This window comes from Scyliorhinus canicula, chromosome 7, assembly GCF_902713615.1.
Source record: "Scyliorhinus canicula chromosome 7, sScyCan1.1, whole genome shotgun sequence".
NCBI classification, from domain to species: Eukaryota; Metazoa; Chordata; class Chondrichthyes; order Carcharhiniformes; family Scyliorhinidae; genus Scyliorhinus; species Scyliorhinus canicula.
In genome coordinates, this window is record NC_052152.1 from 191,625,809 (window position 1) to 191,640,683 (window position 14,875).

General features: G+C 43.4%; 1 protein-coding gene across 12 annotated transcripts in view; it reads right to left on the minus strand.

Annotated features, from left to right (window-relative positions):
* Positions 1–14,875, minus strand: part of zmynd8 (zinc finger, MYND-type containing 8) — a 283,096-nt gene that overhangs the window by 78,911 nt on the left and 189,310 nt on the right. For 8 of the 12 annotated variants that reach the window (XM_038803563.1, XM_038803561.1, XM_038803560.1 and 5 more), the window contains 2 exons: positions 3,312–3,530; positions 2,521–2,634 (listed from right to left, as the gene is read on the minus strand). In XM_038803563.1, coding sequence (XP_038659491.1) covers positions 2,521–2,634; positions 3,312–3,530 — 333 coding nt within the window. The remainder of the gene's footprint in view (positions 1–2,520; positions 2,635–3,311; positions 3,531–14,875) is intronic. The other 4 variants (XM_038803567.1, XM_038803566.1, XM_038803570.1 and 1 more) reach the window with 2 other exon arrangements.

Below are 14,875 nucleotides of genomic sequence, written 5' to 3' on the forward strand. Positions count from 1 at the left end.
CTTTAACAGTGTTGTAGCACCACTCAAAAAGCTCTTAAAGAAGAACAAGTACTTTAATTGGACAGAGGACTGCAAAATGGCATTCAAATATTTGAAAGCTTTATTGACAACAAAGCCAATGTTAGCTGCACCAAGCTATGACAAGCAGTTTAAACTGGCTGTGGATGCTAGTGACATTAATGTGGGAGCCGTGTTGCTACAGGAAGATGAATTTGGCATTGAGAAACCTTGGACTATTTCTCAAGGAAATTAAAATCATCAACAAAAGTATTCGCCACTGAAAAAGGGACTTCAAGCTTGGTCCTGGCATTATAACATTTTGAGATTTACTTTGCCAATAATCCTGCAGAAACGCTTAAAAAAAAACAGACCACGGGGTGGCATTCTCCGACCCCCTGCCGGGTCGGAGAATCGCCAGCAGGCCACGTGGATCGCGCCACGCTGCCCTGATGCCTGCACGCGATTCTTCACTTGGCACCAGCGTGGTCGGTGCGGCGCCAGTTGTGGGCCACTCTACACGGCCGGCGCACCGATTCTCCGGCCTGGATGGGCCGAGCGGTCGTAAGAAAAGAGCCGAGTCCCGCCGGCGCCGTTCTAATCTGCTCTGAGCCGGCGGGACCTCAGCGTGTAAGGGTCGGGTGGCGGCCTTTGGGGGGGGGGGCTCCAACCCTGAAGGGGCCTCCGATGTGGCCTGGCCTGCGATCGGGGCCCACCAATCGGTGGGCCGGCCTCTGTGGCTGGGGGCCTCCTTTCCTACGCGCGGCCCTTGTAGTCCTGTGCCATGTTGCGTCGGGGCCGGCACGTTGAAGGAGGCCACTGTGCATGCGCGCATTGGCACCATTACCACTGCGCAGGTCCTCAGTGGCACCGGCGCAACTGCGCATGCACAGATCCCGCGGCACAGAGTTCACGCCGGGATCTGCAGCTGGAGTGGCGCAAACTGCTCCAGCACCATGCTGGCCCCCTGGAGGGGCCAGGATTAGTCGTGGGAGCGGCCCATTCACGCCGTCGTAAAACTCGACGGCGTTTCTGACGGTGTGGACACTCTGCCGCGGGATTGGAGAATCCCGCCCCATAATCTCCTAAAACGTCTAGAAAAGCTAGAACGCGAACACCAGGTTATTCCATTGGAGCCTTTTGTTACAATTTTTAAATTTAGAAATCATTCATGTGACCAGGAGAGAGAACATTATCATGGAAGCTTTTTCACGAGTATAAAAGAGACTTTTGGGAACATTGGGTGAAAATTCTCCAGGGTATAATTTTCTTGTTAATGCATGCTCTTAAATCTCTGTAATGGTTTATGAGGTAGAACAGCTAAGAAATGAAAGCCTCTTTCAAATTATGACGTTCCATTCTGTAAAACGGGGTACATTAGAAATGTGGGGAGTTAATGAGATTAACAGTGAACTTGAGATAAAAATAAAATAACAAAACAAATAACGTGACAAGCAGGCATCTAGATGAATAATGAATTGTGACTTGCCCAGTAACAAGATTAACAGGAGTCTAAAGACATTGAGGTGCAAATGGCCATATTAGAAACATTGTTTACCAGAGATCAATGGGGCCTATACAAATGATAACTTCTAAAGGGAAGGAATCCGAGAGAGGTAGACAGCAGAATACATAGAGGGGAATAGCAAAGAGGCTAAACAATATAACTATGAGCAACTGCATTGGGGAGGGTGGCTAATTCTCCATCCAACAGTCAGACAGGCCAGTTCTCCCTGAGATCCGAGTCACGGAGGCCTGTTCCATCTAACATTTAGAGCAATGACAGATTGCAGATATGCTCCTCTAAAAGGCACAGTTTCATGCCTTCACTGATACAGGAAATGATGGTTTCCCAGGTTTGGTCACCTCAGTGGAGCGTGTGGTAACTGTTAACTGGATTTGACCTGGAGTTAAAAAATTGGATGTTGCTTGGGAAAAGAGGTGTGATCATGGAACATGGGTACATTTTGGGAACAAGGGATAACTTCAGATAACACTGTGTGTTTAGTTATTCATATACTTAAGTGTCATAGTGTATGTTAGTCTTCGGTCATTTGTTTTTACTTTTTGTTTAACTTTAATAAATATTCTTTATCAATCATTTACACATCAACTGGACTGGTTCCTCACTAGGTTGTACACTGGAATAATGTGAGGAAACAATCAGATATACCCCACAAGAACCAGTGTTTCAAGTTATCCTTCGGGGATGTTAAGATACTCTCGCAGGTAACATCAATGGGTTTCTTAACACTATTAACAGCAATGCGCACAAACAAAAAAGAGCTGCTTCAGTTTGTCTTAATTCCCCATAAATGTCAGATGTGGTAATATTTAGCTGCATAAAATGACTTTTTCCACACATTTGGTTTCCCCCGCTCCTCCCATGGAGTGTCATCCCACTACCACATCAGAGCCTCAGCCAATTAACTCAGCTCAATAGACATCAGCAACACATCACATGGTAAGTCACAAAGAGAAACAACACAGAAAGGAGCTCACAGCTTTGCCATTTTTACTTACTCCTGGTTGCTTCATCTTCTGTAGTGCAAATTTCAGCAGATAAGACAACTGATCTATAGTGAGCATGGTCATAGCTTTACTCTGAGTCTCAATACATTCGGCGACCGTGATTTTCTGTGAAGCAAACAGATTTAAAATAATTTAAAAAAAACAAATCTGCTTACGTTTTACTTTTTTTGGGTACAAACTTCAAATCAGCTGCAGAACCACCTCAGCAGAACAAGAACACAGCACACTGGTCGAATGCAGCCTTCCAGGAAGTGCAATGTTAATCTTCAGACAGACGTTATTTTTATTCATGAACTACACAATGGTCTGAATGGCAAGAATACCAAACAAGACCAAAGCCAGCAGGTTTAACACCAAGATATTGCATTAACCCTTTGAAAAACCTCTTGAATCATATATTTTCCAACTTTAAAAGCTGCTGATTATAAAAGTACAATTAGAGAAATTAATAAAACTATAAAACCTTCAGCTTAGGAAAAATAAATTAGAGAATGATTTGATTAAAATTCTATCTTTATTGCTCAAAGGGTTAATGGTGTACATATGTTTTACCAAGGTTATAGAATGCTAATCACATTCTTAGCAACTCAGTCAGTTCCCTGTATCCATACCAGTTTGTGTTATTGATGAACCTTACCCACGGAATTGTGGCTACATGCGTCTTTTAACCAGATTTATAACATATAATCAGTATAAAAATCCCACTTTTTTAATAAAAGAATGAATTTGAACAAATTCATGCCCATTTCCCTCACCATAGTTTTAACTATCTTTTACCATACCTCACATTCTGGACAGAACCAGTCCCCTTCCGGTTCAGCGTTCAGTTTTAAACACTTTGCATGGTAGACACGAGGACAGAGCTCGCAGCACAGAACCTGGCCCTCCCGGTGGCACACCCAGCAATAGAAGTCATTTCGACCATCCTGTGGTACAACATGAAGAAGGTCTTTGGTGAATGGCTGCTTCATAGAAGCAAAGGGACCACGTCTAAGTGTCAACTGAAATGGCAGGCAAGAGAAACAGGCTTGGTTTCAAAATGGGATGATCAGCAATTGTTAGGGTGCAAAAAAAATACCAGTTCTGTTAGGCTTCTCATCCCAAACACCAGATGGTTAAGGATGCAACAGTAACAACTGTCTAGTGACACAAGGTTGCCAGAATAGTATAAGATATTCAGGAGACGACAAATTAGTGACAAGCTTGTTTTTTTTCCAATAAAAATGAAGCAAGTCGCATAAAATTCGGTGATTCAGGCAATTGTGCTCTATACTTCCAAGACATGCATTTAATTTTCATACATTAGTCTTGCAAGACATAAGATTACAAAATAGGGGGGAAAAGGTTTTACATGTTGCAGATATTTGCTCTATTGAGACAGAGAAAAAGTACAGACGGCAATGTCCAATTATATTTAATTTTTGCGTTCAGAAAAACTTGAGGGGAAAAATTTGTTTTTGTGAGAATGTAATAGAAACCCTTCCATCTGAATAAGCAATTTGATACCTAACAAGTACCGGTATTCTAATTACACTACATCAAGGTTAAGACATCTCACATCTACTGCATTTAACAATACTAAAAATATTTAAACCAACTAGATTTACTTAGCAATACTGTACCAATATTATCAGTGCATACTAACATGTACATTCTATGCAACATTACTTATGTCCTCTTATTAGCAGACATCAAAGCTACTTTGACTTTTTGTGAGAACCTTGTTTTCTGGTGTTTTTCCTAGAAAACACCTGCTGGACTTCAATACATTTTAATTATGGTTACCCCTTACAATTTTTGTTGATCAGTCAGCCAACCATTACAACACATACTATTAACCCCATTCAATTTAGATAGGGCTCAATGAGCTGTCTGTCTGATTCTCCAAGGCTCACAATTATTCTGGCATTTTAACAGCAATAGTAAGTCAATATTGATCAAGTAAATATTCATACCAGAAAACCTAGCATCTAAATAGGCCATTGGAAAAATTTTGCTCAAAGTTCAATGAGGTTATCCAAGAAGCTAGGGAGGTCTTGTGGTTCATTGGTAGCATCCCTACCTCTGGACCAGAAGATGCAGATTCAGGTCCCCGCTGACAGAATGTGGTCAATCAGGTTCATTATCAGCCTGTAAATCCTTCCACTATGCCTGATAGCAGGCATTCAAGAGCAGAAGAATTACTTGGTCAGTATTACAGCAGAAGGCAACAGCAAACCACTGCAGTACTTTGCCAAGCATAATCATAGACCAATCCAATGGAAGCCCATGGTTGGCAAAACCCTGTCAGGGCATGGTACCTGAAGAAGAGGAACCCAGAAGCCAGTTCCAACCTCTAATTTCCCATTGTCTTTGCATCCCCCATCCAAACTCGCTATCTCAACCACCGCTTCTCCTGCTCTCCGAACCACAACTTTGGCATCCTATTTGGCCCTGAACTGAGCTTCCAGTCCTATATTCTCTCCATCATCATGTACATGTACCTCCTCTGTAATAGCGCCTGTCCCTGCCTACTCATCCATGCTTTTTTCACCTTCAGCATCGACTGTTCCAATGTTCTCCTGGAACAAAGTACCGCCAATCACTTCACTAACATACATTAGTTCCTGGCTCAGTAGCACCACAAAATAACAATTTTCATCTGTGTTCAAATCCCACCAAGGTCTCACTGCCCCCATGATGATGTTTGTGCTCCTTCCAATTCTGGCCTCTTATTCTTGGCTGCACCACCACTGGAATTTCCATCATTAACCTTTCTGCCTCTCTCTGATCTTTAAAACCTGCCTCTTTGCCCAAGCTTTTAGTCACGTGTTCTAATATCTCATGTGCTGGGTGTCATATTTTGTCTGCTGATGCTCCCGTGAATGCTTTGGAATGTTTTACTACATTAACGGCACCATATAAATGCATATTGGTGTTGCTAACCTCAGAACCCACTAATGCAGTCTAAGACATCACAAGCCAAAATATTTTGAAGTTGGCTCATTTGCCTCATTTAACTTATTGATCGGAAGCGACATAGAACATAGAACAGTACAGCACAGAACAGGCCCTTCGGCCCTCAATGTTGTGCCGAGCCATGATCACCCTACTCAAACCCACGTATCCACCCTATACCCGTAACCCAACAACCCCCCCCTTAACCTTACTTTTTAGGACACTACGGGCAATTTAGCATGGCCAATCCACCTAACCCGCACATCTTTGGACTGTGGGAGGAAACCGGAGCACCCGGACGAAACCCACGCACACAGGGGGAGGACGTGCAGACTCCACACAGACAGTGACCCAGCCGGGAATCGAACCTGGGACCCTGGAGCTGTGAAGCATTTATGCTAACCACCATGCTACCCTGCTGCCCCATTTCTATAATGGGTGGACCCTGGCACGTGTCCTAGAATTTATTCTTCCTTTCACATTCAGTGACATTACTACAATTTGGCCAAGACTTTTCCAATCACCTGGCAGGAAAACACCAAACACGTTCTGACAATATAGTTGCAGTCAAGTTATTCTGATCAAGACACACTGCCGTACAGCATTCTGACTTGACATAATCTACTGCTGCGGCACGTTTTGAGAATTACTGAGAAGGCAAGGATGTGGGCTCAGTATGATGCAGAAGGTTTACCGCCCAGGATAGATAAATAATCGGTTCTACAACTTGGCTTTCAATCCAACTCAAGTTGAATTGAAAACAAGAGTATGTGAATTTAATTCAAGGCAATTTTTCACAAATTAAAAATCTATTCTACCACATGACTATTTAATTGCCTTCCCCAGGTTATAATCATCTCCGTGAATCGTCTCAGGTGGAGCCACTATCAAAAACAAATTATTCTTATCTCCCCATTCCCTACCCACAACTGAAATTTTAAGTTATGAGGTTCTGAGCTTTACTGTATTCAGCTGATGGTGCCAAAAGCACCACCCATTGTAAAAATCAAAGAAAATCACTGAAGTATGATGAATATTAAATACCCTGGTTAAGGGTAATTTCCAGAAAACACAAATTCAATGTTTTAATAAGGCCAATGTGGGACTTGGCAAAAAGGTAAACTAATCGAGGCGTTTTGAAATACAAACAGGTCTGGTTTCCCAACTGTCATCATTTTAACATCAGCTGTGTTAAGATAACCAAATTGGAGAACACAGCTTTAATTTTCTTTGAGTGAACAGGGGAGAGTTAAAGGAAGGAGAAAGAAAAGGGATTTTAAAAATCCAACAGTAAGTTTTGTTTTATTAAATGTATAATTATCCTATATTCTGACTCAGTTACAAAAGCAACAAAAAAAAACTGCTGCCATTTAAGGCTTAATTAGAAACTAAATTTAGTCTGAATTGGAGAATAATTGCCTTATTTAGGCTGTAGTAAACCTCTGAAAATGCCTCCTATTTTCCCCAAACTCTCACTCTGCGCTTTTGTGTCAAAGTCCTACATTGAAGTAATTTAACTACATTTTAATTGTTTTTCTCATGCTCATATTGTGGTCAAAAAGGAAGACAATGTGGTCTGCATTAAGAAACAACCTTTTCCAGCACACAACGAGAGGTTTATCGTGTTCAAGTGAATTATTATACATGGCTTACAAAGTAGGAAAACACCAATGTACGAGTGCTTAGGAAGCATTCTGGGGGAATGCAAGGCAAAAGGGGGCTAAAGATTTACTGCCGATTAGTGATTTTGAGCGCTGGGTAAATAGCTCATTTTCAACAGGTACACAAGTATTCATGTCTAAAATAATGTCTACCAACGGCAACACAAGTCTGGACAGAGTAGATGTGAGGCAATATACATCTGAAAGGTTAAGTTGAGTGTGGCGAGATTGCCAAAATGGTGTTAATACAAAACTGGAGATGTTTACATATTTTTCTTGGTAAAGGATTAATTCCAAAACTTGCCAGATTGATTTTGGAAGTCATTATTCGGAATTATTCTGGCACAAACCCAGATTATCCAAATCAATATACACAAATTTGCAATTTAAAATTCAAATACATCATCAGGATGTATTGAAATCATGTGTCAAGACTTTATCTGGGTTTCTCTGTTTCCACATTCCTGTGTCAATAACTTTCCATCAAGTCACAGGTGGACAAGTGGAAAACCGAAAAACACCCCAGGCACGATTGAACGGAAAAGTTTCTATGGGTGGGATTCTCCATCCCACCAACCCATTTGCCAGCAGTTGGCCAATGGGGTTTTCCATTGCGGCCACCCCATGCCATCGGGAAACCCACGGCCGTGGGAGCGCTGCTGGCAATGCGGAGGATCCCACCGACAGAGAATCCTGCAGTGTGTGATTCCAGGCAGGTTTGGCTGGGAGTTTCTCCCCAGCTATGTCAATGGGTTCCTCACTGCCATCTAACCACATTGTCACTTTTATAGGCCCTGGGGCGTTTCTCTCCTGGCTAACCCATCGCTGGGGAGCTGAACCCGCTGGCCAAAGCTGCTCCTCAGAGATTGGGCCGCCATTTTGAAAGGGGGCCCCAATCTCTAAGTGAGCTTGAGGGTCCCCCATACACCCCACCCATGGCAATGTCACCCCCTACATTCATGGGCATTTTCCCAAAACCATCCCCAGCCTCCCAAGTGAGGACACCCCACTATGGGTCACTGAGGATTCCCCCTTTTCAGGCCCTCCCAGGTCCCCCCGCCTTACAAGACCACCCCAACCTTCACCCACGCCATCCCCAACCCTTCTGGAGGTCCCTTCATACCCCCTATCCCTCCTTTCATGGGCATTAACTGTGGCAGTGCCACCCTGGACCTGGGCACAGCCATCCTGGCAGTGCTCCTGCCAGCTGCACCACCAGGGCACTTCAGCAATGCCTGGGGGAGAGCCAGGGAGCCATCCTGCCCTGACCACCCAAGAGCCTCCAATGGCCTGGGAGACCTCACGGAGTCATTCTACCTGGTCCACATATTAATTGCCGCCCGGCTGAGGTCTCCCTGGGGAGGCCGAAAGATGCCGGGAGCTGGTCATCAGCATGGTTAAGTGAGTTCTTAAACCAACTTAGCCATGCAATACTGAATCCCGTCCACAGATCGCAATGCTGAGGTGTAACGGCTGTCGGGAAGTCCAGGAGAGGCCTCTCCTAGCATTTATCAGCAGCATCCCGCTCAGATTCCGGCGGGACATGGCCAGTAGATCGTGCCCTAAATATGTAGCTGTTAATTCTTCTCCACTCAAAGCTGTTGCTCCAAGTTTAAGTGAGTCTTGAAGTTTTCACTGGTCTTCTCGGAGTTTTAGATGATATCAGTGCCAGTTTTTAAGCCACCTTGGAGCCAGTCATTCTGATCCTCTGGTTCATGCAAAGGGTGTTTAAGCAACATATCAATGCAGACATGCAAACAGAGATACGATTCCCTAGTAAAATCAAGCCCACCTCGAGAGAATTCTGAATTCTGCTGGTCCTCCAGGTGAATTATGGAGATAGACTCCCAGGTTGTCTGTGGCTGTAAGTCAGTCTTCAGGTAGTATCAACTGGGTGTATTGTGCCAAGATTCTATCAAATGCCAAGTGTTTAGTGTCAAGAGTCCCTGTCAAGGGGCTGTTTAGCACAGGGCTAAATTGCTTGCTTTGGAAGCAGACCAAGGCAGGCCAGCAGCACGGTTCAATTCCCGTAACAGCCTCCCCGAACAGGCGCCGGAATGTGGCGACTAGGGGCTTTTCACAGTAACTTCGTTTGAAGCCTACTTGTGACAATAAGCAATTTTCATTTTTCATTTCAATGTGACCAGCAGTAAGATGAGTGACGACAGTCATCAGCAACAGATTTCTGTCTGTCTCTCCATCAGAGTGCCAACCTCTGGACTCCAACCTTTGGAACTCCAGGCTCAGGGCCCTGTGACTAAGGTCTTAATCCACAAGCAAAGCCACAAAACACAACCTTCCAATTTTCGCAAGAGTTCAGCCCCTTTGATTTAAAAAAATCCCCCTAACTCAGCAAATCCCATGCATCAGTCCCAGTATCTGGACAGAGGAAAACAATCAACCCGTCCAGGAAAACTTTTCAAACTTCTCCTTGAACTAACTTCTGGGACTGACTCCCAGACAAAATTGATAAAAGATCCACAAACAAACTGCGAAATAAACTCCACTGAAGATGACCCACACTGGATCAATTAGCTTTTATTGTTCATCCCAAAAGAAGAGGAAAGCATTAGGAGCACAAGACATGAGAAAAATAAGAGAGAAATAAACAGGTTATGTCAAAGATCCAAAAGTACAGTGGTGGAGGCTGGTAGGTTTCGGAGGTATTTCAAACATTTTTTACTGATATATAAAAGGTTTGTAGAATTGCTTCTTACTGAAATGATCTGCCATCTCAATTGCTTTTACACTGCTCATTAAGTGCAATAAATTTTGTCAAAGTAACTTGTATTAGCAATGACTAAATATTATGGCCAGTATTTATTCCCCATATCTAGTCATCCTGAGGGCATTAAGAGTCCTCATACAGTGTGGGACTGGAGTCACAGGTAGGGTGGACTAGGTTGGTTCACTTTCCTGAAAAGACATTAATGAACCAATAGCAGTACTACAAGAGGAGATTTGGTGAACTAGCAAAAGCATATTGTTTTAAGATGTTTTTCGTTGCAGAACTGGGATCAAAATAAGAGGTTTCCCAGAAACCTGCCTCATTCACCAACTCCACAAACTATGGATGCTGGGTTGGTAAACATGACTCTCTCTCAGTTGAGACTTAATGCACAACTGATAATAGAAAGGATTTCGTAAAATATTTTGCAAAGAATTTTTAGATGACGTAATATAGGGCTGAGTTTTCACCATTGGGGGCGAGAAACAGGGACACAGTCTTTTTGGGTCAAAAAACTGCCTCCAGTAGAAAACTGATTCAAGTTCAGACTTTCCCTGGACTGAGTCCTTAACCGATATAAAGACAGGTTTCTTGTCCACTTCTAGCCAGTGAGACGGGAATGTAGTTGGGTCAGATGAATCATAGAATCATTGAATCCCTGCAATAGCCATCACTGAGGTTTCCAGCTACCCCAAGAGGGAGATCTACGGTTTGTACTAAAGCTTTCCATTGCACCAGAAGGAAGCAAGATGTCACAGGGGCACTAGTGTCCGGCAGACAAGGCAGAACATATTTTGCTTCATTTGTGCCATGCTGGACCTAATGCTGGAGGCCATAATGGAGAGGTGGGCAGTTCCTCTTCCTGGTATGCTTTTGCTAATTCAACAAATTTCCTCGTAGTACTGCTATTGGTTCATTATTGTTTTTTCAGCGAAGAAGTGAACCAACTTTGATTCAGCATCATCTTCCTGTTCCTCTGATGACCTAACTCCTGTTAAAACCTTACTGTTTCCGTGGTTATCATTTCTGTAGAGGACCATATTATGAACAGCACAGCAGACCACACACTGGAGTCGCAACTTCAGAACTCCAACAGCCTGCTCAACTGAACAGGATGACATTGGTTGCCTCGCCTCCACGTCTTTATCTGGGGCACCCATAGATGGATCACTAGCCATCTCTTCGAGGAGTTCCTCTTGTCCCCTAGGATCCAACAATGCCTTTGAGGGTTGGAGTGAAAATTGAGGGGACATGGGCTGTGGGAGGATGAAGGACTCATGGCTGTGGCCACAAAAGCTGGTGTACTCAAGGAGGAAATGTTTCGTTTGGTCGCAGATTAACTGGACTTTAAGGGATTGGAAACTCCTCTCTGTTGAAGGATTGCACTGGTCAGTCACTGGGCACCTTGATGCCCACGTAGGTGCAATCATTGATGCCCTGCACTCAGAAATCCAGCAATGGAGCCACAGCCCAATGCCTGCTGTCCCTGTGAGGTTATGTCAATTATTAAATGAATGCGTTGTCCAACTATGACAAAGAAGGCATCAGCAAATGGCAAAATGTGATGGTGTGCATCTGTTTGCAAGATGCCACTCAGGTCCACACTGATTCTTGGCAGAAGCCAGAAGCAAAGAAGTTTACGGCCACAATGACTTAGATGGCGGTTGTCAGGACAGGGCAACTGGTGCTGAGAGATGAGAGGTCTTTGGCATTGAGGTCATGGATCATTGTAACGATCTGCAGTTCAAATCTCCTGCAGCACTGGTTCTCAGTCATCACCAAGTAACTAAAGTCTTTATTGTTCGATCCTGTGTTGAAGGCATGGCCTTTATTACTTTCCTGTCCTTTTCTCTCTCATGCTCAGGGTTCAATTCCCGTACCAGCCTCTCCGAACAGGCGCCGGAATGTGGCGACTTGGGGCTTTTCACAGTAACTTCATTTGAAGTCTACTTGTGACAATAAGTGATTTTCAGTCATTCATTCTTTCTCTCCCATGCTCAGGGTTCTTCCTGCCCTTCTTTCCGCTCCCATGCTCTGGGTTCTTCCTGCCCTTCTTTCTCTCCCATGTGCAGGGTTTTCCCCCCTTCTTTCTGCTCCCATGCTCAGAGTTCTTCCTGCCCTTCTTTCCGCTCCCATGCTCTGGGTTCTTCCTGCCCTTCTTTCTCTCCCATGCTCTGGGTTCTTCCTGCCCTTCTTTCCTCCCCCATGCTCAGGGTTCTTCCCTTCCTGCAAGAGGTGCTGCCACTCATCATCACAGGTTCCAAAATCTGACAGTCGTTTCTCCATTGCCAGCTCCAGCCTTCATTTTGGGCAGGTGGCTACCCAATGTCCTCGCCTCTTGCTCTTCTGCCTCTGCGATTGCTGACTCCCATTCATAGACCAAGCACTAAAGCTCCCCTTACACATATGTTGTGCTAAGGGCAGCCCCTCACCAAGTGCCCATTCCCCTTTGCTTTGCTGATTGTCTTATGGGCTGAGGTGATTCCCTGAGCTTCCCCCATTGTGTATCCACCTGCCCTCAGCTTCAGAAAGCAGTAACCCATCTGAGACTTTAAAAATCAGAAGTTCAAACACTTGCGAGTGCTAAAGGAAGGCTTAAACTGTCTTTATTGGCCTCTATTAGTGGGAGATCAAGACGAGATTTAAAATAAAAACCAACTGTCCATCTATATTGGTTTATGTTTGAAAGAAAAGCAACTCATGAATTTTATACTGAATCTCTTCATTTTTCAGACTGAGATTGGCAGTACAGTACATGTTTAATAAGCTGAGCTTTTGAATTGCCATGAGAAGAATTGTTGCAGGCATATGTTTATAAGCAGATCTTCATGGATATATGGAAACAAGTGATGCAAATGGTTGGGCGAGATCGGTGGAGGATATCTTTCAGCCATATTTCTAACTTGATGAAAATTATTGAAGTGAAAAGAGCAACTACACAATACCACACACACTCAGCTGGCGAGTCACACAACTTCCGATTTTCTCCCTATTTGAAGAAAATGGGTGATCAGTTTGCACAACCGTGCCTCATTCGTTGTATTTATTGCAAGAGTTAAGTTCAAAGATTTTTGAAAATGATTGCATTTACACATCAATTTCTAGGGCAGTGACAAAATTGAACAGCAAAGCGTAAAGGCATGACGATGAGACAACCACTCGTGTGAAACTAAAATTTATGAGGAATGAGTAATTCTGCAAAACAGGTGTGACCAGATTAAAGAACTAATTTAAAAGTCAGCCTTATTCATGCACAAACCGTGTCAAAATACTAATTTCACATCTGTTCATCCTTTGGACTGGCTGTGAAAAGGTTTTGGTGTGTTTACCATTACAAGCTCATTCATGACGTTAAACGTATCCTATTTGTCTTAATATTTTGAAGAGCTGAATAGATTGGATTGGATTGGATTTGTTTATTGTCACGTGTACCGAGGTACAGTGAAAAATATTTTTCTGCAAGCAGCTCAACAGATCATTCAGTACATGGGAAGAAAAGGGAATTAAACAAAATTTAAGAAAATACAAGAAAATACATAATAGGGCAACACAAGATATACAATGTATAAAAGAGAGAGGTTAGTAATAACGTTAGCTTTAGAATTAATTTTTAAAAGATTAGAACGAGTATAAGTTAAGTAAAAAGTGGATCTGTTGGGGAGAGCTTGCAGAGAGTCGCCTCGCTCCGGCGCCATGCTTCTTTTGGAAATATTTACTAATAAATTCATTTTCATGCAGTCATCAAGACAGACAGACAACTGGATTTTGCAGGCAGGCAGTCTCAGTAGATTCAAAAAGATTGGAGTTACTGTTCTTGTGAGAGTTCTGCATTCGGGATACCAGCAGCATCAATGTGGAGTATTAAAGTAGTTCTACTCAGCACACACCAAGGAACAATTGGTACTGTGTGTTTTGGCTACATCATGCAGTACACTTATTCAGAAGAGTCAGGGTTATTTCATCTTACTTGAGAGTTGATAATTACATTGCCCCCAGATTAAAATAAAGACTTGCATTTGTATAGCCCTTCACCATGTCTAGAAGCATCAGTTGTCCAGCTCAGTGAGATTACCCTCACTTGGTTCCACTGGTTCCTTCTGAATCAATGGCTTTTCTTCCCAGCTGCAGACTCGGTGGGAGGTCCCAAGGATCCACCTTAGCTCCCTCTTCTCCCTGAGCACATGCTGCCCTCGGTGACATTGAGGTTAGCTTCCACATATATGCTGACGAGACTCAGTTGTACAACCGTCATTTCTCTTGACTCCACTAATGCTGCCTTGCCTAACATTCTGTCCACTTGTCTTTGTTGCCACATGATCTGTCCATCTGCCATGGTCTTCAACTTCCTCTCTGATGACCCATCTCAGGCTAAACTGTTTATCATCTTGTCATCCTGTTTGACCCAAAGGGGGGTATCCAATCCCAAATGGTCTACATCACAAAACCTACCTACTTCCACGTCCTTGCCTGCCTCCTCCTTTATTTCATTCCATCTGCTGCTGAAACCCTGACCTATATCTATGCCACCTCCAGATTGGGTTATTCCAATGTTTTACTCACCACTATTCCATCTTCTAGCTGTAACTTCAGCTATCTGAACCTCAGATGCCACTATCTTATTTAACAGCTCACCTACCATCTATTTCTCTCTTATTACATCAAATTTCAGAGCTCTTGCGTTTCAAACACAATGTTCAGCACAATTTGCAACTCCTCAGATACAAAGCAGTCCATGCCTGCACACAGGAAGACCTGGACATAATAATAATAATAATTGTTTATTGTCACAAGTAGGCTTCAATAAAGTTACTGTGAAAAGCCCCTAGACGCCACATTCCGGCGCCTGTTCGGGGAGGCTGGTACGGGAATTGAAACCGCGCTGCTGGCCTTGTTCTGCATTACAAGCCAGCTAGTTCATTCAAGTTTGGATTAATAAGTAATAATAATCTTTATTATTGTCACAAGTAGGCTTACATTAACACTGCAATGATGTTACTGTGAAAAGCCCCTAGTCGCCACA